General features: G+C 38.5%; 1 protein-coding gene across 6 annotated transcripts; it reads right to left on the reverse strand.

Annotated features, from left to right (window-relative positions):
* Nucleotides 1-383: 383 nt before the first annotated feature.
* Nucleotides 384-21,575, reverse strand: cep350 (centrosomal protein 350). 6 transcript variants are annotated; one of them, XM_055164531.1, is made up of 38 exons: nt 21,420-21,574; nt 21,142-21,256; nt 19,801-19,882; nt 19,675-19,718; nt 19,450-19,558; nt 19,223-19,382; nt 18,387-18,988; nt 18,170-18,283; nt 17,542-17,658; nt 16,503-16,616; nt 15,740-16,413; nt 15,526-15,635; nt 14,359-15,299; nt 14,115-14,256; nt 13,791-13,930; nt 13,539-13,698; nt 12,380-12,561; nt 12,126-12,289; nt 11,940-12,047; nt 11,689-11,829; nt 11,402-11,514; nt 11,241-11,321; nt 10,981-11,162; nt 10,679-10,893; nt 9,375-9,653; nt 9,068-9,217; nt 8,841-8,989; nt 6,982-7,193; nt 6,756-6,898; nt 6,522-6,630; nt 6,212-6,372; nt 5,993-6,126; nt 5,858-5,883; nt 4,105-5,777; nt 3,421-3,921; nt 3,196-3,342; nt 2,770-2,892; nt 384-2,691 (listed from the first exon to the last, which is right to left on the reverse strand). In XM_055164531.1, the coding sequence occupies exons 3-38, from the start codon at nt 19,874-19,876 to the stop codon at nt 2,524-2,526; spliced, it is 8,664 nt and encodes a 2,887-aa protein (XP_055020506.1). In that variant the 5' UTR covers nt 19,877-19,882; nt 21,142-21,256; nt 21,420-21,574; the 3' UTR covers nt 384-2,523. The 6 variants fall into 6 exon arrangements, with proteins under 6 accessions (XP_055020506.1, XP_055020505.1, XP_055020509.1 ...); XM_055164530.1 differs by having other exon boundaries at nt 19,801-19,894; XM_055164534.1 differs by having other exon boundaries at nt 10,981-11,135; nt 19,801-19,894; nt 21,142-21,575.
* Between the last annotated feature and the right edge of the window lie 1,787 nt (nt 21,576-23,362).

A 23,362-nucleotide genomic window follows, 5' to 3' on the forward strand; every position in this document is an offset into this window, starting at 1 on the left:
AGCCTGTCTCCAAAGCTCAAAATGTTCTGATCCATCTTGCAATGTCATGCAGTGATAGTTTTAAAGTTAACAGCTACCCTTTGCCCCTTTGCTCAGTAGAGACGAGCAATTCCAGGAATTAAATGATCCAAATTGTTCTAGTGAAGATGTATGGAGTTTAAAAACACAGTGGAGCACTTCCTGTATTACCACATGACATCACAAAGTGGAACACATGATTTCAGTCTGAGAACTCCTCAGCCTAAATATGCAGGGTTTGTGTGTTAAACATGTATGAATGAAACAAAACTCCTGGTATGTTTGAGGTGATGAGGCTGATGAGGAAACATTATAAAATAGATCAGTCACCCCACATACCCGCCTATCATATTACTGGCAACGAATAACAAACAAGAAACACTTTATTTACAAGTCCAAAGTTCATTTAGCAAACAAATATATACTTTGTACATATTTGCAAAAGACAAGTTGCCCAATTTATTCAAGATACAATATTGTGGGCCATAAGGGATCATGTTACAGTATATTTACATCCATACAAGAATATTACAAGTCTCCAAGTGCACTTTGCCAACAATGAGGCGCACACATTATAAATAATCAATTTCAAACAAGTTAAAATATTATGACCCGACAATTTATTCATCTTAAATCTTGGAGATTTTAACAACTACAAATATTTACATTACCGTTGTTATTTCTTTCTCATTAAAAACAGAAAAGGACAAAGAGTGACATAAAACCGTAAAAAGGACAAAAAAACCTTCACAGATGATCAAATCTACAGTCAAGTGTGAGTCAATTGGTCTGCATAGTTACACTGGGGGACCCCAAATCCTCCATGTTACAATCATCTTCGTACAACAGGCTACATGCCCCACAGACAAGCCCAGCAACCTAGAAATCTTGGTTTAGGGTTTTTTGGTATTTCAGAGGATACAGTTTGAAATTACATGTTAATACATGTTTAATAATTTACTTCTGCAGAATAACCCAGTCAAGGAACACATTTTAAGGTCACTTTGAGGTGCTCCTAAACTATTGGACTATTTAAGAATAATATACTAGCATTGCTAGAAAGATTACATACAGTTCGCTGGGTCAGAGAAATGCTGAAAAAGAAAGAAAAAAAAAAAAACTCTGGAGAGGCCCCAGCTTCTGTAGGTTACAACTTCCTCAGTGCAGGGCTAGCGGTATGTCAACATAGTTCCTGATTAAAATTGTCCATACAATGGCTCCACTGTGTTCACTATTTAAAGAGACAGAGGCAGGGTTGACCAGGGGGTAGTGATGGGAATAAGGATATCTATAGGTCTATATCTATATATTGCTGCTTACACAAAATGTTAAGGCAATGGGAAAAGCAGTAGCTATGAAGACATAATATATGGAGATTTTTAATGCTTCAAAAGGTAGAAGTCTGCAGTGGAAACTCTAATAGGCTTCTGAGTGACCGGTCACAATGCTGTGCTAGTAACATGTACTCAGTGTGCTAACTGAGGTCACACACATGACTATTATGCAACAATGTCCAGTCATAAGAAAATATATTGTGCTCCAATTATGATTATTTTCTTTAGTGAACATTTCAGGTCCATGTGGGATAAATATTATATCTACATTTTTAAATAAAGTTGATCTATTAATAAAATAGTCCAAAATATGTTCACAACCAGATTATATTATGAAGGGCCAAGCCTATGAATAAATATTAAATTTGCTCTCAATAACCGTGTTGGCTACATCATATTATTGCCACATTCGCATTAATCTTTGTGCTTTTCCAGTTACACAGTACTTTATAATTTTAAGATCAAGTTCAACACTAAATATTAAAATCTATACATCTGGAAAAAATATATTATTCTACAGACATTTGTTTACCTCTACTGTATACCGTAAATAGAGTGGCACAGGGCAGTTGACAAATAGTTTTTTTTCCTGTCCACTTACATTTTTTTTTATGATCATCTAACCTTTTAGAGACTGACAAAGACAACCAGTGTAAAAATTAAATTAACTTTTGAGATCATATTTATTTTCTGGACTTTCTTTATCCTTCCACTTAGCTGATCTTCCTAGTATCTATTATCAGAGTAAAGCCATTGACAAACTGTGATATTTCTTTACAGTAATAACACCAAAAATGGCATTATACATTTACACTGGTTGTCATTATGAAAAGTTAAGTTTTTTTTTTTTTCTTACATGTCTACAAAAGTTAAGTCGTAAATTATTGTGAAAAGTCTGAAATGTGAAACAGCAGCAACTTCATGAAAATAAAGGGATATTAAAAAGCTGAGTGGTGTGAGGTGATTGTGTTTAAAAATGCTCACATACTACAAGGGTTTTCCAGCAAAGATATCATAAAAACTACGTAGAGAGGTAACGCTGAGTCTAAAAGGCATCTGAGGGCTCACAATGGCACATAACAGCTGGAGAACAAAGCAGTTAAACTGCTTGTTCACTGGATTTAGGAAAGTATCATTATTGTTACACATTGTATTTTTGCAGTGAATGTTATCAGGAAACACTTTCTCTTCTGGCCCTTTTGTCATAAATCTGAGTGAGCACATTTGCTGTGTCCTTGAGCAAAGCGTCAAAGATGCTGTCTGCGAGCTGCATTTTGACAAACAGCTCATCTTCATCATAATTGACCCACTGGGACTCTTCCTCATGGAGCTCCTGCACCTGTGCAGCCAAAAACATATCTGTAAACAACTGTCTACATTAACACAGAAAGAAAATACTATAGTTAGCAGAACTTACCAGAATATTATCTACTCTGTCTCTCTTCTTTCGGCCAAATTTGAGCATTTTTGGCCAGTCGGTTCTTTGGTATTGATCCTTTGCGAGACCATACAACTTCAGTACTTCAGTAGTAACAAATTTCTGTAACAAACATATATTTCATATAATAATAACACTGCCATTTTATTAGATGTAGTAATCAAAAGGCAAAGGAGTCATTAGTGATACAATATTTAAATATTTCCATCCCCTGATCTGATCCGCCCTAATGCTTAAGATAAATTTAAAAAAATTCAGAGCATCCCAATTTTTCATCGCAATTAGTATAAAGGCACATTTTACAACTCTCAGAGGCCGTAGCTGACTTTTGCCATCACAGGAAAGCTAACAACAATTAGCAGTACACCTGCTTAACTCCATGGTTACAAATAACTGTTGGTTTACCTGGATTCTGCTGATTTCTCCTGCTGTTCTCACTTTGTGAAAAGATGAAGACTTGACTCTTTGCGGCTTAACCCACTGCGGTTGGTCAACATTGGGATCTTCAGCAAAGATGTCCTGAAGGATCTCCCATGTCAGATCAAACACAGCCTAGGCAACAAGGAGGACTTTAGTTGGCAAAGGTTCATGGCTGTGTGATTTAAGTAACATAGCTTAAAAAATAATCACCTTTTTATAGCTATGCAGACAGACAGCTTCCTGGTCCTCACTGCTGGGCTCTTCACCTATATATTCTTGGGAGGGGTTGGGCTTTTGCTGTTGTGTGAGGGCTGTAGCTCCCTCCTCCAGGCCACAGGTTTTCCAGATTTCCAAAGCTGCAGCATGGGTCATCTTCTCTATCTCTGCAGCCGAGTGGGGCACCACCATAGCAGGCTCCTCGGGCAGTTTGGGGGGCATGGGGTGAGGAAGCTCAGGTCTAGGGGGAGTCTTCACCTCCTGGTCTCCCGGTGAAGGGACAGTCTTTCCAAAATGACCCCCGAGCTTGACCTGCTCCTCTTCCTCCCTCTGTTTCTGTTTAAGCCTCTGTTGTTCTCGACGAGAGCTGAGGCCATAGTCCTCATCAAACCAGTCCTGATCATCACCAAACACGTCCAGCTCTCGACTCAGTTCCAGTTCGGCCAAACGCTTGGCCAGCTCCTCTTGCCCACTCAGTCCCAGTACAGGGCTTTCCTGGAGAACAGAGCAAAACAATTAACATTTGCCAACCATAGCCAATATATCAGATGCATGTGTTTTAACATTATTACCATTTCTATATTTTTCAAACCTGTACGTGTACATATTTTAAATAACAAAAAAATATATATATATATATTAAGAATTATAGCGTTTAATACAGGATGTAAAACTTACTGGACGATTGCACAGATCAGGAGAAGACATTTCCTCCTTTTCTTGAGTCAGAAAAAAAGGCAGGTCATCTTTCTGATCAACTGAGGAAGCCAAAGCTGCTTCAACTCCTTCAAACACATTTCCATTGGTTTGACAGGCATCATGTATCTTTTTGGCCTTTGATTTTTTTAGTTCTGCAAATTGCAGCACAGTGTCTTTTACAAAGTTATCCAGCATTTTATCCGCCAATGAGCCAAGTTTGTCCTTCAGCCCCTCATCACTCTTCAAGTCTGAAGACACCACGAGCTGATGGTTGAGCTCCACATCTAATTTCTCAACAAGGTTAGTAACCTCCTTCTTAGCTTGTGTGCTCAAGTGAACCTTTTCATTGTTCTCTATGAGGGGAGTGGGAGACACATCTTCGAAACCCCAGATGCTTGTTCCATTAAGTACAGGATGTTCATGTGGCTCAGAGTTATAGAGAGTGTTATCCAGCTGCTGTAAATCATGAGCGCTCTTTGTATCTCCTGATCCTAAGTCCCTCAAATACATCAGATTATTTCCAAAATGTTCAGTTTGAGATCTGGGTTCTTTTGTTTGATGTTGTTGGTTTTCTTCCTCTGACATGTCATCGTGAAATGAGTCATCGTCTTCAGTAGTGTCCATGTACATTTCAAACTTATCTGTGAGATGAGTGACTTTGTCAGGAGGAGCAAAAATGCCATGTTTTTCAGCACACTCAAAGTACAACACTCCATCGTAAGTGCCATTGTTGCTTCCTTCAGACTTGTCTAACTCCACACCGGCCCAAAAGCCATTAGCAAAGCTGGTCGAGCCTTTAAATCTTAAAGTACCAGGCTGAACTCCACTGACAACAACACGGTCCCCAATACAAAAGCATGGCATTTCATCTGTGACTACAGGAGTTACAGATGCTAAATGATTAGTGTCTTCTGTGTTTCTGCTATCAGCCTTAAGCTCTTCTTTTACCTGGGCATCCAACACATCTATAAACTGGTGACTATGATTACTCGCTACAGAAAGTCCACTGAGATCCTTGGGTATTTCCTCCTCTATCTCTTCTTCATGACTGTCATAACCTGCAGCCCTAGCAGGTACATCCTTCTTTAGAGAGGTTTGATCTGAATCCTTAAATGACTTTTCAGCAGCCGGCTGTACAGCTGAATTATTTTCCCTCAGCAATGTATCAACTGAGGACTCAAAGGTGTCATAACTGTTAGCTAGAGGATGTGAAAGCTTACTGTCCTTTTTGGAAGTTTCCTCATGGGAGAGTGGACTGGATGAGATGTGTGTTGGAAGGTCTGCTGCTACAAACCCATCTATAGGTGCAGGTGGAGGTCTGGAGGGTTCAAGTTCTTGGCTGAATGATGGAGACTGACGATTTATGAATTCAGATGCTGTGTTCATTTTGTTTTCCCTGTCTAGCTTAAGCAGATACTTGGAGTCTTGATCCTCAGATAATTTACTAATTTCTAATTTTAGTTCTTTCTGCATTTCAGATTCATGTTCAGAAGTGACACTGTGATGTAGTGATTCTTGTGCCTGTGCTTGGGTATTTTTTGGGGTAAGGGTGAGGTCAGGACTGTCAGGTCTCGGAGTTGATGTCACTGTTGGTGGTTCTTCATCTGAAATTGTTGAATTCATAGATGTAGATCTACTTTGATCAGATAGAGCTGCAACATTTGGCACAAGGGTTATTAAACAATATACAAATACATTAACACAAACTACACATCACTGAAAGGATACCCACCTTTATGGACAGATTCAGAGGTTTTTCTAGAAAACAGTACAAACATGTTAATATTCTAATATTATTTGACATCAGTAATAATACAGTGAAAAGCACCAGAAAGGACAAAAGGAGTTTCATTTAGCTCACTATTACCTGTGACGTGTCTTATCACTAGAATGCTCTGTATTATGGGAGACAACATCTGTGACTTGGGACGTGGTATCTGGTGTTGAGTATGGCTGTTTTTTAAGCTCTGCTTTGGTCTTCTCAATAAAGTCGTCGTAAGTCTAAAAATCAAGAAGACACAAAATGAGAATGTAATCACTTGTCTTTCCAGGACATCAAAGTACATTTCCAAAAATGTATATTAACCTCCAGCTGCTTCAGTAGGTTGGCCTCTTTTGCTTTCAGCCGCTCTTTGGTCCTCTTCTTTTGTTCTTTTTTCAGCTGGTAGGCAGTGAACTTTCGCTTTTTTAGTTCTTCCTTGAGGGCCCTTATGCGATTCTCTATGTCACTCTGGTCTGAAATGTGTTCTGCAAACAAATTTTGAAAAATGTGAAACTTGTACGAAGAATCTGATTAGCAAACTATAATCCAACTTGTGCACTGGAACTCCTCCCAGGTAATTACACAAGAATGTTCCCTAATACATATAAACATTATAATATTGTCTGCAAGTTACCAGTTTGTTTAGTGATAGCGCTGCCAGTGGTGTCTCTCTGTTTTGAAATATGGTCATGTTCTGATGGAGAAGCATCAACACTTCCTTTGACTGTTGACTTCTGGGCAGACTGGAGAGAAACAAGGATAGAAGTAACAGCATTAATGTAAGCACAGTGTATGTAAACCTAGAGAAACATGCATGAAATCACAGGAATAAATAAAAAAAAAAAACCAAGGAGACATGAAATCTTACTTGTCTGTTTGGTGAAGGGGATATTGAGGTAAAGTCATCAGTGTAGTTAGCTGGACTGCTTTGGATGGAGGTTTCCTCTTGTTGCGGGTCCACATCAGTGTGTATACTAGACTCTGGTGTGGCTGAGGAGAGATCAGCATCCCCTGTGATGGTGTTAAAAGAAAAAACTGTAGTCAAAACTGTATTTCTGTGAATTACATTTTTCACACAACACTGGAGGTTTTACCTTTTTGTTTTTGACTTGTGTTGAAGTCCTTTTCACTCTCTGACAAATCATGTCCTTTATTACTGGATGTTTTCTCATCCCATGCAGCTAGAGCCTTCTTCTCCATCTTACGAACTTCTGCTTCCTCCTGGTCCAGTCGCTGCTTCCATTGAAGGAGTTCTTCAGCATGGCGACGCCTCTGCATCAGCTGCTGCTCACGTTTGGTAAGGAACCTAGAAAAAGAAAAAAATAGATTTAACATAGACTCGCGGTTTATAGGCCATCAGTTTTACACAGCACCGCAACCTCTGTCCAAAACACACTCAGGCAAAGACACAGTTGCTTTGCTTGCTCCTGTATTCAGGCATAATTCAGGCACCCAAAGGGAAACAATAATGCAATGTCATTCAGAGGAAAAGGAAAAGTTGAAGCAACAGTGAAAATGTCACACATGCATCAGAAAGAGTCAGTCAAGTGAAATGTAGGTCACAAAAATAGAACTCAAGATTTTATGCAGATCACAGCTCATGTATAAGAGTCGTGTGCTTCATTACCTGAGAGATGGATGTGTTCATAGAGGGCAAGCACTCACCTCACCCTTTCAGGTTTAACTGTTACAATGTGGTTGCCCACAGCTTTAGGTGCCATTACAGTGCAGCCTTATTCAGCCTTAATTCAATAGAGGCTTTTTTGTTTGACCTAATGTATAATGATGAGGTCAGGTACTAGGGAACTAAGCTGATTTTCAGCTCTCAAATGCCATTAAGGCCAATTGCCATCTGTATTTATTCTTATTCTGCAATTCTATGCAACAGATTCCTAATAAAGACTGACAGTGAAGATTTACCCAGCTCATTAAAAAGAAGGAACACTTCATCTCTACTGTGTTGTCTACTTAAGCCAGAACATCTGACAATATGGACTGATTAGAAGGTTGTTTAAATACTAGAATGGCTATTTGTATTATATAAATGCCAACTCTACAGCTAGAGTTTCAAATCAAGAAGGGTCCTTCTGAAAAAATCCACAGAATGTTAAACAGAAACTTATCCATGAGTATTTCAGGAAGTGACCTTTGCTTGATTTCCCCAAAGGTTAAATCACACACCCAGAAACAAAATCACCTGACCCTCAACATACACATTGCACCCCTCACTATGCCCAGTGCCAGCGGATGAACACAAGCATGTTCCATGGGAGAGGGGCGAAGGGCTAAGGGGTGGAGAGCATTACATATAGACTGGTGTACAGTACCTGACCAACTGGTTGTAGATAAAAAGCTGGAATTTAGGGTGGAGGTTGGGTAGACAAAGACTTAACGAGGCCCAGTGTTGGGCAGTGAACATAGAGAAGAAGTAATGAACAGAAGAGCAGTGTCTAAAACACAGACACACAACAGTCACACAGGTATGAGAAAGAGACAAAGACATAAGCAGAAGGAAACACATGTACACAGGGAGAAGAGGAGAGAGAAGACTGACATGAGCGATGCATTGTATGGATTGTAAACAACAAGACTTAACAAATATACAGGGATACTTGTGAATTTGATAATGGTAACCTCTAAGTAAGTATGTTATTTTCTGTCAAGTAATATGCCTCTGATAAGGCATCTTATCGACATCTATGAACAATATACAGCAGCTAGAAGAGTTTGCTTAGTGGTGTATGAGAAAAAACATTTAAGATCCAGGTTTTTATGTATTTATCTTCTCACAAACATATCTGCACGCTGGATTGTTTTGGCTCATTTCATTAGCTTCATTGCTACTTAAATTGCTATTGGCTGTACAATTACAAAACTGTATAGTAAAACTGTATAGTAAAGAAATAAATATGACCCTATAAATGGGTGGAAGAAAATATACAAAGTAATTTACTTTTCATCCATTTGTGAGCGCATCTTCTTCAGCTTTTGCATGATGCTGCTTGTCTCACTTCCGGATACAGAAACAGAGGGAGAAGGACTCCGGACATTCAGATCTGTGTTTTCCAAGTTGGAAAATGCCACTTCGGACAAAGATGCCTCCTAAAAGACAGACAAAAACCTGCAGTCACATCAATAATCTGATACACAATATCAGGAGTTTCAGGAGTTTCAACTCACAGATGGTGCTTCAGTGGTGGCACTCCTCAGGCGTTCTTTGAGTTTGAGAGTGGATGACCTCATTCTCTCGATCTCCTCCTGTTGCTTCAGAAGAAGCTGCCTCTCCTTTCTTGCTGCTTTGTTGGCCTCCTGCAGCCGCTTGATCTCCGCCTAAGGCAAAAAAAATCAAAGAATTTTCACATATTGTCTATGAAGCCATGTTAAGTAATTTTTGTTATGTTGTTTTTTTGTAAGGTTTATTTTTTACTTACACTAGACTAGTCATTTTTTAATGTGGTCTAAATAAGAGAGCTGATACAAAGCTAACCTGTTCTTGCTGAAGTTTGAGTAGAAGGCCTCTCTGTTTCTTCTTTAAAGGAGGCATTTTATCATCCTCTCCTTTGTCTCTCAGCTTTCTCTTCTGATGTTCCAGCCAAGCCAGTTCAGTGCGTGTTTTTTCTTTGAGGGCTTTGTGGCGGAGACGCAGCAATGCACTTTGATGCTGCAGTCTGACTTCTTCATCCCTCATATGCTGACGGACCATTTCCATAGTGAAATGAGAGAAGCTGTCCTTTCCTCCGGAGAAGGCTGAAAATACCTCCTGGTGCTATAAAAAAAAATATATATATATTATTATTATTTTTTTTAGGAACAAATTGTAAACATAATTTATTCTATATGTGTATACTAATCAAAGGAAAATTAACATTATCAACATTAGGGTTGTGCAAAAATACAGAAATATCAATATATTGTATCATTTAATGATGACTGATCAGTTAATCATTTAATAATGATGATAGAGTACTGATATTGTGGGCTGCTGTATCGATACATCGCAAAGATAATTTTTTGGTGTATTTTACTTAATATATATATATTTTTTTGTTGCTTGTTTAGTGGAAGGAAACTCGTTTATGCAACACATTTGACATTTTCACTGTTTAGATGATTAAACTGGGTGCGTTTCATATTAACATTGATGAACAAGATGTGGCTAAACAAAGTCTTTTACAATCACAGCCATAATTTAGCCATTATTTTTTTATTGAACCGTATTAGAATCGATTTGAAATATATCGTATCGAACTGAAAGTGCACTGTATCGAGATATGTATCGTATTGTGACCTATGTATCAAGGTATATATCATATCAGCAACTTCTTAATGATACCCAGCCCTAATCAACATATAACCTGAAAAGCACTCAGAGAGCGCAGACCTCCGCCAAGGACTACAGTCCTCCTCATATTAATTGTGTTTTCCATAAATATTTGTCTCGTATCTTTCAATTTGGAATATGAAAGAGGATCCCATTGTCCATCCCTGAGTCAAATTTCATGGGGTTTGGTCAATAATTAACCGAGATATTGAGAAACCAAATTTTTGGCCCCATTTACCACAATGTTAACTAAAATTTCAAAGTGATCCAGAATCCAGGATTTCTTCTGGATCACCCCCAAAATGAAATCAGTTCTTCCTTTTCACATTTCCAACAAATCCTGAAAATTTCATCAAAATCGGTCCATAACTTTTTGAGTTATGTTGCTAACAGACAAACAAACAAACAAACAGACAAACGCCGGCAAAAACATAACCTCCTTGGCGGAGGTAACCAGCCAAGACATTTACCTTTAGCATATTGTGAGCCACCAAAGCTGGTGTACCATTATGGCATGCACCATCTTCCTCTGATTCATCATGGTGCTGCAATTTCTTGTCCAAACTCTCTCTGCGATGAGCCTCAGATGGTAACAAGGAGCGGAAGGAGCGTTCTTCAATCTCATCTTCAGTTATTGAATCCTCAAACTTGTGAGAATACTCTGTTGCAACTGATGTAGTGTCTCCTGGTGAAGCACATTGCAAAAACAAACACAAAACATTATCTGTTACTGGTATATGCAATCCTAATCCTGTACTTTTGTCAGTAGTACCTTTTTCTTCCACAGCAGATAGGATACCGTTACTGCAGAGTGATTCGTTTGCAGCTGCAGGAACCTCATCCTCAATGGAAATGCTGCCCTCTGCTCCATCAGACTTAGACTTTTTAGGTGGTTCATGCACCCTTTCCTTGTGCTCAGAAGATAAACTGTGGGGGTAGTTTGAGTCAGGTTCACTGATAAAATCCATTAAGGCAAGTGTTAGTTTCTGTAAGCTCTTCAAAAGTGAAATAATGTAACATAATGATCCATACCTGAGTCCAAGACTTCTGATGGATTCAGAGTCAGAATGATTGGAATGGTGATCATCTGTTAAGGTTCTACTTGATTCATAACTGTGCAAGGGAAAATAGAAGAGAGTAGAAGGAAGTATTCTTTACTTTGTATTTAAAAGGTGAATGAATTGGTTATTTACCTCAAATTGACTTTATCTTTGGTCCTTGAATGAGGTTTTTCCTTCAGTAGTTCTGATGTATGCACAGAAGCAGGGTTGTAAGTAATCAAATGTGCATGTGCCATTTCTGTCATCTGAAACAAAAACACATTTACAAACATGATGGTAGGTGATTTAGCCCATTTTACAATACTTTCCATCTTCCAAATTTACAGTTAGCTTTTTCTGTAAACTAGCAATCAATCAACTTTACTAAAAATGGGACCATGGGCTGTTTTCCAGACAGAGAAAAGGCAGTGATTGCTTACTTCTTTGATGTGCCGGGCAGTGTCAGCTGTGTACCGTGCTGCCTCAGCCTGTTGACTCATCATCTTTGTTGTTGCCTCCTGGAGGCCTTCCAGGGTCTCCTTGTGAGTTGCAGCCAAACCTTCCTGCAGTTCTATATGGGCCTGAAGAAATACATATTTACATGTACAAATATGGGGGGGAAGCAAAAAGCAAAAATAACACTACAGTATAACATGAAAAACCCAACACCATCATGGCATTTTATTCATACCTGGGCAACTCTTTGCCGGTTTTCTTCCATTTGCAGCCGTGTCTCAAGAGCCTCTCTCTCAGTCTTGATTTTTAACTCATACAATTCCTGTTCATGTTGTTGCTTGGCCTAGATGATCAAAGTTTCAAAGTAAGTTATTAAGTATTACAATGTTTTTAAAACTTATGGAACCCAAATAATATTCACCTTAAGCATTTGGGCCAAGGAAGCACTTTCATGTTGAGCGACAGACACACCCATCAGTCGCTCTATGTCACCCAGCTGCCGCACAGACTCTTCAATGGACTCCAGGTAATGGAGTTCTGCGGCCAGCCGCTGCTGTAGAACTGCAGGGGAATATTGTAATTGACCTGGAAAACATATAGAAAACATACATATAATGGATAGTCAGGAGGATAAGATGTGGTTACAACAATTCAGTTGGTGCTTGTTTAAATTACCTGATGCCTTGACTTCTGCCGAGCCAGAGTACGCTGCTGTATTTGTGTTGGCTGCCTTTTCTGGAGAGCTTCTCCTAAAGGGTTCACTAAAAGAGTCTGACTCCACAGAACTATGTTCCAGAGATCCAAGAGGGGATTGCCTAACTTTGGATGGCGGAGACATCTTCTTGACCACATCAGAACTAGAAAAACAGAGTTAAAAATGACAACATTACTTACTCTAAACACAAAGCTAGAGTTTAACGGTCTAGGCTGCAGCACAAAAAGCTGGGCTCTGTGCCGGACTAGCATTATGAGATTGGTTCATAGCTGTGTTACTAAATGTCCCTTGTTGCTTATATCTATTCTATCCAGAATGTGTAAAAGCCAGAAAAAAGTAAACAAAACAAATGTAAATTACTCACCTAGGTTTTTATTATGTGAATGTGACTGTGTCACAAAATTATTCAGAAACCTTTTGTTTTGTGTGAAATCTGTAAAATACATCCTATGCCGTGGAACTGAGGCCACGAATGCTTTCACTGTTCTCCCAAGTAGCAAAGGTCACTCACTACAGATCATGATACGCTTTTAAATTTAAAAACATTTGCAAATGTATTAATAATTATATAGAGATTTAAGGTGGTAAGCTGAGTTGCAGAGCAAGAATGTGTTGTAATCATGAAAATACTATTATATGGATTAAATTTCACTAGAGGGCAAAGGAATTTGTGAAAAAATAAAATAAAATCATTTGGCTGCAAGCCCAGGCTGACCCCAAAAGGCACCCCACTGGCCCTCAAAACAAAATACCCAGTGTCTCTGGGCTGAACCATAACCTCCTTGTGTTTCTAGAAACTACAAACCCTTGAAAAATTAAACCGTTTAACTTTGAAAAGTGCAGTAAGTTAGTGAAGGAATGTGCAATTTATATGACCATTTTAAATGCAATTGAGATTAACTTGAACATAGAAGTCTATTAAAATAATGATAACCAATCTGAAGACTCTGTGTCAAAACTAAAGAAGCTACCTGAATGAGGGGCAAAAAATTTTCAGTCTAAAATCTTTGTGTAGTCACCTTCTTGTGCCATGGAAACTGATCTACATGACTGATGGTTTACACAGACAACAAACTAAATGTTTCACACCTGTTTAAAAAAAAAAAAAAAAGATTTTACCTTTGGTGAGAAAGTCCAGAGATGTCATCTGAAGTCATTTGGCTGTGCTCAGAGCTTCTTTTGAAGTCCCTTTTTCTATATTCAGATGATAGTACTTCTGAAGGAGGAGAACTTCTGTGCTCCTCCATCAAAGTTGCATCACTCTGATCTGAAATCTTGCCTAAGAAAAAATAAATAAAATTTGTAACTGTATGCCCTGGATAAATATGAAATAATATGAATGCTAATATCACAAGAATAAATCATATGCACTTCTTATTTTGTTAGAATTCTTTGAACGAGGCGAAGACCCAGGTGTGGAGCAAGAGGAACGCTGTGGCGAATGTACAGATGAATTATGTGTACTGTCTCCTGTAGATCGCCTCAACAGCTCTTCATTATGGTTATTAGAACTGTTTAAGAATAAAATATTCAGTCATTTAGAGTGGATATCACTTGTTATTGACACTCATAATAACATTTGTGGTAATGATAGTAATAGTAACTTTGCGTTAGTTTGAGCCCTTGCACAGACATTAGGGGAGGTCACCATAGAATAAATTTTTAAAAATGAAATGAAAAATGGGTTTAACTTACCTCAATGCATTGACGTCCCTTTGGCCACTGGCTCCACTGCCTTGAGTTGACACAAAGTCATTCTCATAATGTAAATCTGTAACATGACTGCCTGAGGGCAGCAAATGTGCAGGAGAGTTCCTCTCTGAATATATGTCTCCAGCTATGAAAACAAAAATAAAGTACCGGTACAGATGATTATTCATTTTTTTATAGTTCTTTCTGACTAGCCCCTCTATAGCTCTGAGAAAGTGCAACTACAAACCTTTAACATTTCCTTGGAGGCTTTTGGTGAAAATATTAATGACACTTAAAGGGCTTCCTTTGTTAAATTCTTCCCAGGCAGGTTTTGAGTTTTCCTGATGAGCGAGTAGTGAGGTGAGAGCTGCACATTTCTCAGCATCCTTTTGGAACTCTGACAGATGTTGGTGACTTTTTCTTACAGAATGCTGCATTGCCCCCTGGTGGCCAATAGGCCTAAATGCATTTGCCAGCGGAGGAGGACTGTGGTTGCCATCAATGACACTCCCTTCACTTAAGGGACCCTCACTGATGGACCCTGAGCTATCATGGCCATCTGGGTGTTTGCCATCTATACACAGTGCTTCATACTGTTGTCTGTTTGTCTTTGGATTTTCCTCCACATCATTAGCCAACCACTTCGTGTCTTGAAAAAAAACATTATGTGGAACGGAGCTTGATTTTGGGCAAGTCCAGCTGTTGACCCTGCCATTCTTTTCTGTTGAAGCCTTAAAGAGAACAAAATCTTGTTCGGGAAAACCTGTCCAACTGTACATAGTTCTGGCTCCAGACATTCTTTCAGTACTGAAAGCCATGTTTTCACTTTCAATTGCACCACAAGTGTGCGAGGACCTTGGTGCCAGTATGGTGTCCATATCCACAGCGGTTGTTAATCCATAATTAAAACCCTCCCCAGCAAGCTTAGATGCTTCACTCTCTATACGGTTGGACAAGGACATGGCTGTGGCCTTCAGGGCTTCAATGCGAGACATCTTGTCTGGTGAATGAGTAGGTGCAGTGTTATGGCGTTTAGTCTGCTTTTCACTTGCAGCTATTGCACTCTCTAGTCTGAGAAGCTGAGAAAGAAGATGCTCATTACTGCACACAGGACCAGTCACGGGTTGAGTTGTAGGTATTAAATGTTCAAGGTGTGCTGATGAGGCTTCTTCAAAAGCAAAATCATTTCTAAAGGGAAAGTAAACAACATTTTAGCCTTAGATAGATAAAAAAGTATTTTTTTTAAAAACATTGTAAGTAGAAGGGCAAAACAAATGAGCCCTCCAAGGAATCACTAATGGCTTATGAGTTTAGAACATGGATTACGAAAAAAATAATCTTTGAACTATTAGAAACCAATCCAGTTTTTAGATGACAGAAACAGATACAAAGGAGTCATGTAAATGTATATTACCTGGAGACAGGGGGGTGATTTAAAGATCGGTCACTGCTCGATGGGCTTTGAGCTTGTTCCAATCTTATATTTTCTTTATCGGACTCTCCAGACGGTTGGTACATTGGTTTCTGTCAAAGCAAATATCGAGGAAAAAAAACAATTACAATTCTGACATGGTGGCTTACTTGCCCCAACTACATGTATCCAATTCTAACAAAAACAGCAACTGTACCATTTGTGCAGCCTCCTGCTTCAGTTGTGCTCCTTCCAGCAGCAGTTTGTTGAAGGTCTCTTGTAGTTGCATTTGAGCAGGAGCTGCAGTGCTAGTGGCCACTGTTTTGGCAACTTCTCTCTGCTTTCTGTACAGCTCCTGCAGTCTCTGTTGCCTCTTCTCTGCCTCCTGCCTCAGTGCGTTCCTTTCTTCCACCTGTTGCCTTTTTCTCTTTTCTTGTTGTTGGGCGATGTATTGACGAACTGTATCTGCATCATAGTGGCGCTTTTTCTGTCCTGCCTCCACTCGATTGACAGCTCTTGATTGATTGGATGGACTAGCACTACGACACACTCGTGTTGATGTAGTTGTCCATGTAGAGACAGAAGCCCTTGTTCTTGAGCCCGAACTCCCACGGCCTTGTCTGTGACTCGCCCCCCGTCGGGATGTGCCTCTGGCTCGCTCACTGCTTTCTGTAGTTTTGCACTCGAGCTGGAGGTCGTCCAGTATCCCCTTGATGTCTACTGACAACATGTCTGTACCCACACGTACAGGAGATGGTTCTTGCACTGCTGTAGAAGAGGTTTTTGCATTATTCTGAAATTCATTGCTCTCTTGTTTCTTTGCTGTATTTTGAGGACACTTTGGTCGATTTAGTTCTGCACATGGATCTGAACTGGATCTATAGTGGGGACCTGGACAAAAGCAGCAAAAATATTTTATCAGAAATATATTTGTATGTAGGCAAATATAATTAAGTAATTCTCTGATAACGGTATGTTACCCTTTTGATTTTTTCTCCTAGTCTTTTGGAACACCTCAGTTGTTACAGTGGGATCTTTGCCTAGTACCATCTTTACAAGCTTCTGGCCTTCTCGCCATGAAGCAGGACTTATTACTGCACACAAAGAACATGATCTGAATACAGGCGTGTACATAATATAGGAAGAAGCCAACCCAGAAATAAATAAGCCCACAGTGACCAAGAGTAAGATTTATTTACCATACAATTTAAACCTCTATACACAAGTTCTGAAATTTCTGGGATTCTTTTAAATGTTAATGCTCCTAGAATGCTAGATGTGCTTACAGTTTTGCATGGTGAACTAACTCTTGGTTGGAAAACATTAATTACAAATCTATTTAATCCAAATTCATGTCCCAAAGTTGTGTAGACTAGTGGAAATGCTATCCAGACAATTGTACACAGGTTAGGCAGCTAGACGCATTTCCTTTTGAAAGTGAAAAACTAGTCAACAGCTGTGCACTGGATGGACAAGTCAGCTGTACCAGCCAAACATTAAAGAGACTATTTATAGAAGTGCACAGGACAGCTCAACATGCAAGTACAAATAACAAAGCTTTGCAAACATCTAGATTTTTACAAAATCATCATTCAATCAAATGCAATTTTGTTTCTGGTTAATATAATGCTTATGCTAAATATAAGACCTTCTTAACCAAGACAAATTTTTTAAATATTAAATAACCTAAGGATCTACAACCAAGACAGCATTACTTAGTGCTAGTTACACAGCAAATGTCAGACATACTGGACATTTCAAAGAAGCTTTGAGTCTAACATTGAATCTTGGCAGCGCAAAGTTGCTCAATAAGATAGCCAAAGTGTAGCAGCAGGCAAATACTAGTCTGCAGCTAGCCCTTATCAACCTTATCAATAAGAACAAATAAGGAAATAGCAAATTCAATTAAATTTACAAATCAAATTTCATGCTCACACCTGATGAAACTATCATGTAAGAGAACATGTAAATATTACTGGTGGTTAAACTATAATACATAAACATATATATACATTTTACCTGGCTTTGCAAATTCAGAGGCAGGGGCAATTTTTTGCACTTTTCTCACAGGTTTATGAGGTTTTCTCTCTTTAGAAAGATCTCTCTGTCCTCTCTGAAGCTGTGATTTTGTGCTTTCTGTAAAAAATAAAAAAAATAAAAAAATCAGAAGCAGTGGACAAATAAAACAAAAAAGCAAACGCTTTTGGGACAACACAATAGGCACTATTCCATAGACTTTCGGATTCATATCTGCATAGCTCAGTGCGGAGTGGTCAAGTTAGGGTTCAGAGGGAGGTCCAGTGTACTGGGGTATGCAAAGCAAGGAACTGATATCACCCAGTGCAACAAACCTTTTATTACATAGTCTAAATTATATCTGAATTGTATTTTTTCATCTTCAAGCAGACTCTGAATTACTAACTGTCTTTTTATAATACACACTTGTGCAGTGAGATGTGGCTAAAGAGTGAACTGGAAACTATGTCCCATATATTGTTCAGAGCACTCCTGTTAAGTTATTCTTTCAGACTGATAACATTGAGAAAGAGTGCAGGTGTGGGACCTCAGACTTGTCAGAATTTAGAACTTTAGTACGAGTCTTTCAGTTCTTCAGTTGTTTGAAAAAGTGGGCATAAAATCCTTTTACCTTCAAACTGTCGAGACAGGTCTTTATAAATTTCTCTACTGAAGTTGTGAAAGTCCTCTTCATGCCAGATTTTTCCATCTGGAGTCTGTATTTTTGTTTCAGTACTATTGAAGCCTAAAAAACAATAAAATAAATAAATAAATAAATAAATAACAACACAAACCAGAGATTATGTAAATTGTTAAATAATTTCACATACAAGTGTAGACCCACATACCTTTATAAATAGGTGCAGATGGTGCAGTTGCTACTTTCCGTACTTTCACTGTCGGAATGGTGCAAGTACCACAGTTGCCATTTGTAATAAGTGGCTGTTCTAAATAACTACCAGACTTTTCTTTCTCAGCAGTCTCCTCGAGATGTTGTCTCTGCTTCCGAATCCGCTCTTTTAGTTTTTCCAGTTTATCATCAGGTTGATGACGTCTTAGGTTTTCCAAGCGTTGCGAAGCTGAACCAGGACTAGTGGATGGGGTACTTCCACTGTCTTTGCTGTCAGTGCTCTGTAGAAGTTGTGCTTTGAGAAAGCTGTTTGACTGTAGGGCTTCTCTAGTTAGTGCCCTGGAGTGGGGCAGATTAGTCCTTATTGTGTCCAGGGCTGGTAGGTCATTGAGGTAGCGGATCTCCATACGTTCCATAGTGGAGGAGTGTGTGCTGTCCAAGTCCCTGTCAGTCTGCTTGTCCCTGGTGTCTCTCTGGTAAACAAGATGACTCAGAGCAGAATTTGAATTAGATGGCTGGGATGAGTACGAAGACCCTGGTGCTGACTGCAGACTGGAGAGGTCAGGAGGAGAGGAGGGATGTGGCTGAGGGGTGGCCTCTCTATACACAAAACAGATTAAACAGGATTAGAAAGAAGCTCAGTATTCCCTCTTAATTTACCATTTGCTGTGGAGACTGTATATGACTCTACAGAATGTATATATTTTACTACTACTTGTAACTGTACCTTACAGCTCTCTACTCAAATGCCTCAGTATTGTCAACAAAAAATTATACATTTTACAAATGTAATCATATTGCAAAATATGAATTACACTTAAACACTTAAATCACCTGTAGGAGGCTAATGGCTCCCTGAATTCCACACTGTTGCGAGTTGTGTTCTCCTGCGTGGAGTTCTGAAGAGGGCCGCGAGTGTTGCACTTTTCTGGACTTTGTGAACTGCGACCTCTCATTTTTGTGTTTTTTTCTTTTTGATCACATTGTTGTCCATCTGTAGTGAACAAAACATTAATACAAAGAAATGTCAAATTTCTGAAATGCCTTTAATAGAGGTATACCTTTGCTCTGATCCTTTTTCAAGGATTTTTTTTTGGAGGGCACCTTAATAGATTCCAATAAAACCCCTGATCCCGGACCCGCTTCAAGTTTGTTCTCTATCTGCCGCAACTAAAGAGTACATACAAAGGATTACAGTGCTAATATGCTGCAAAGACTGTGAAGATTAACTTGAAATTAACAATGTTATGAACTTGTAAATTTGGCACTTGGTATTTTGTACTTACAGCAGCTTTGGACTGTGCCAAGCCTTTCCATGCAGATGTTAGCTCTATAAAAAAAAAGAATTGTCATGATAAGAATAACTAAACTCAGACAGATATTCTCATTAAAAATGACAAATATGCACATACCATCACTGACATCATTGGCTTTGAGATTTGGGCCAGACGACTGTATGACTGCTTCCACCCTCTGGCTTCTCCTCATCCTCTCCTGCAAGGAGATCTGAAATTAGACACATGCACAACCAATACACTGACTGAATCTATATGTCTGTGTAATTGCATCCATTACTATACAATTTATACAATTTCTTTGGACTAGTAGGAAGATTTCAGCAATTTTTATGTAAAAACACAAGATCTGTGCTGCAGAGGGTAGAACTCTGCTGTTTATTTGTTTTGGCTCAGGTCTTTTAATGACAAAATTGGTTTACTGGCATTACAACGCTTTGTGACAGTGGCATAAAGTAGTTTCAACATTATCATTTCTCTGTAGCGATATATCGTGCATTAAAATGTACTATCATGACAGGCCTCTCATTCCATTTAAAACAGGTTGTACCAGCTCGCATTCCTCAAAGCTTTCCATGCTGGTGTCAAATGTCACAATGTTTCTCTGAACACCTGTCCTACTTAACGGTGTATATGGTCACAAGACTATCTCAGTTAATTCCACAGCCCTAATAATCGATTAATCACAACTATTAAACCAACTACTAAAAAAATTGCATTGAGACCAAATAATTATAAACACTAACTGGATTCTGTGAGCATGCATGAATTAGACCTAGGAGTTATGAACTTCTTCTGACCAGATAGACAGACCAGACAAAGCAAGATCATGTAATTCAGAATGCATAGTTTATATGGGTTAAATGTTGCTTCTGTCTTAAAGTGCAACACCCCACCAGTGTTTTCCGTATCCATATCTTATGTTTTGTATAAGATTTACTATTAACCAGACCGTTCAATATGTGATGGAGGTTCAGCTTCAGCACCAGTGTCTCTCTGGTAGAAGCCAAGTAAAGTTAGTCAGTAGGAGCAGGTGAGTATTGTATTGTATTGTAGATGCAGACCGCTGACCATGTGACAAAGTACAAGAACATCCATGCAGTCACTGGGACTTGGATTATGAAAGGTGCTCATGAGAGGTTTTCTAACACTGGTGTCATGCTAACAACCGCGTCTTAACTGATTTCACTGTTGGTATAATTTATTATACGATAGTGGCATGGCATGTTAACTGCATGCTTTGCTTATGATAACTAAATAAATGACACAAAGGGGACAGGAGATTTTCATTGCTAATCTCAAGTCTGACACAGAAAGGACTCAACACCGATAATGACTGCCCCAGGCAGATGTATTTGACGTCGCAGCAAAGTCGACTCAGTTCATGTTAATGTTAGCTACTTGGACGCCTTTCACAAAAGCCAATACTGCGGACTTTTAAATGGTGATAGTATTTACCTTTTAGTTGGTACGATGAAGAATAAAGACGCCCATGTCCATTATAATCCCGTCATATTGGCGAAATCCAAACTTCTTCCGACTTGCTCAGCTGACTGTGCGCTAACGTTAGCAGCTAAATTAGCAAACCGATGTTAGCTAGTACTTATGCCAACTAGGCGAAGAACTTTTTCTAGTGACATGCACTCAATGTGATTTTTAAATTGGTCCACCGTAATTAAATATGACAGATGAGATGTTTTTCAAAAGACAGGCGTTAATAATCCATGTAATAATACCTTTCCCGGGTAACTGTGTTGATGTTTCGAGTGAAACTAGTATCCAAGCAGTTCGGGGTAAAATCACCGGAGCGGCATATCGCGAGACTTCCGGACTAGCCCCACCCCGCGCACGTATAAACAAACCCAGCAACAATAAGATGTTATGGAAATAAAGCGAAAATTAATGACTAACAATTATTCAAGATATTATTGAGACAGTAAAAAATGAACGTTTCAACCTTCAGCCAAGTAGCTACTAACTAAAACCATAGACAGACGATCAGTCACTGCCATCTAGTGGCTGACCACTCTCAGTTAACTAAAGTATAACGTTTGAAAAATAAATAAATAAAAACTAAAAAAAAACTAAATAAATAAATAAATAAATAATAATAAATAATATATATATATATATATATATATATATATATATATATATATATATATATATATATATATATATATATATATATATATATATATATATATATATATATATATAATATATAAGATAAAAAAAAATTCTACCAAAAAACAAGTAAAAAAAAAAATATATATATATATTTTTGCTGGAAAGTAAGAGGCTTTTTACAACGTTAATACAAAGATAAGACACAATTTAAACGAGATTCTATAAACTCGATTGGGCACTGGCCCTGACCATGGTGCAGCAGGCTTTTAGGCTATAGTTTATTTTTCAGGTTGAATCGCTCCCCATTTTATTACGGAAAATAACACAAAAAGGCAACATTTAAAAAAGATGTAAGCTAAAATTTGTGCCTACTTACTTTTCCTCCCCTCTCTCTCTCTCTCTCTCCTGCGCCCCGGTCTCTCTCTCCTCTGCACAGTGCTGAGTGGCTTCTGTGGCGGACGTAAGATGCAACATCTGGGAAAGCCACGCACCATGGAAAAGAGTTCTTCATTTTTGGGTAAGGCACTTGACGCATGCTTTTATCAGTCATCATGTTGATCATGTCAGTCAGAGGGATTTATGCCATTTAAAAAACAAAAATATCCGTTAGTGTAGACTAGGTTTTGCTGCAGATTTAAGCATCTGGGAGATTTGCTTTCTGACTTTTACTGTTACATGCAAGCTTTAATTTGAACAATATCTGTGTAAGATTCTTATTATTGTCAATTTCTCTGCAGGGCAAAAAAATTTGAAACGTACGATTGCATACAAATAAAACATGGATTGCTGGTCTACTAGATGCCTGAGTGTGGAATCTCCCGAAAGTACAAATACATTACCCTTTACTAATTACCAATCGGACACAAACCAGATAATGATCCAATTTCCACTAGAGGACACCAAGAAAATTCCCACCTCAATCTCTGAAGGTAGAGAACTCCAATCGTTAAACCGCCCTAGTAGGTATAATTCATCAGTGATGGTCACTTAGATGTATACAATGAAGGTTTAAATCAAGTGAATATGCCTTTTGTTTCTATGGGGTATGGTCTTAATGTAAGCCAGAGAAATGTACTTTACTGTCTAAACTGATCTTCAGAATGTGCATCAATGCCTGTTTTTACTGTTAGTTCTTTTATTTATTTATTTTAAGGTAGAGGCAGCTTGAATAATTTGTGTTTGCCTGTTTTATACAAGGCACGCTGTGAGCAGTCTGAGTCTGGTAAATTAAGCAGGTGGCCTCATAGTTTTGGTTAGATTACAAACAAACAACTAAAATATTATCCAATTCTGCATCTGTATTTTTGGCGTATGGCTCCTACTTATTCTGTCTCTCAGATTGTAACTATTGCCTAATGTAGTAGGCTTCATTTTCAATAATATGCATTCGAAACTGTATTATAAAATAGGATCTTCATTTGATTAGATACTATATTAGATATATTAGACAATAAAATATAACTTTACAAAGACATTAACAGCTAATAACTGTCATCGATCAATATTTGTTTTTCTTGAGGTATTTCATGAGCAACAGGTCACAGGGTGC

This window comes from Boleophthalmus pectinirostris, unplaced genomic scaffold, assembly GCF_026225935.1.
Source record: "Boleophthalmus pectinirostris isolate CB_2022bp ecotype Guang Dong unplaced genomic scaffold, ASM2622593v1 HiC_scaffold_7, whole genome shotgun sequence".
Lineage (NCBI taxonomy): Eukaryota > Metazoa > Chordata > Actinopteri > Gobiiformes > Gobiidae > Boleophthalmus > Boleophthalmus pectinirostris.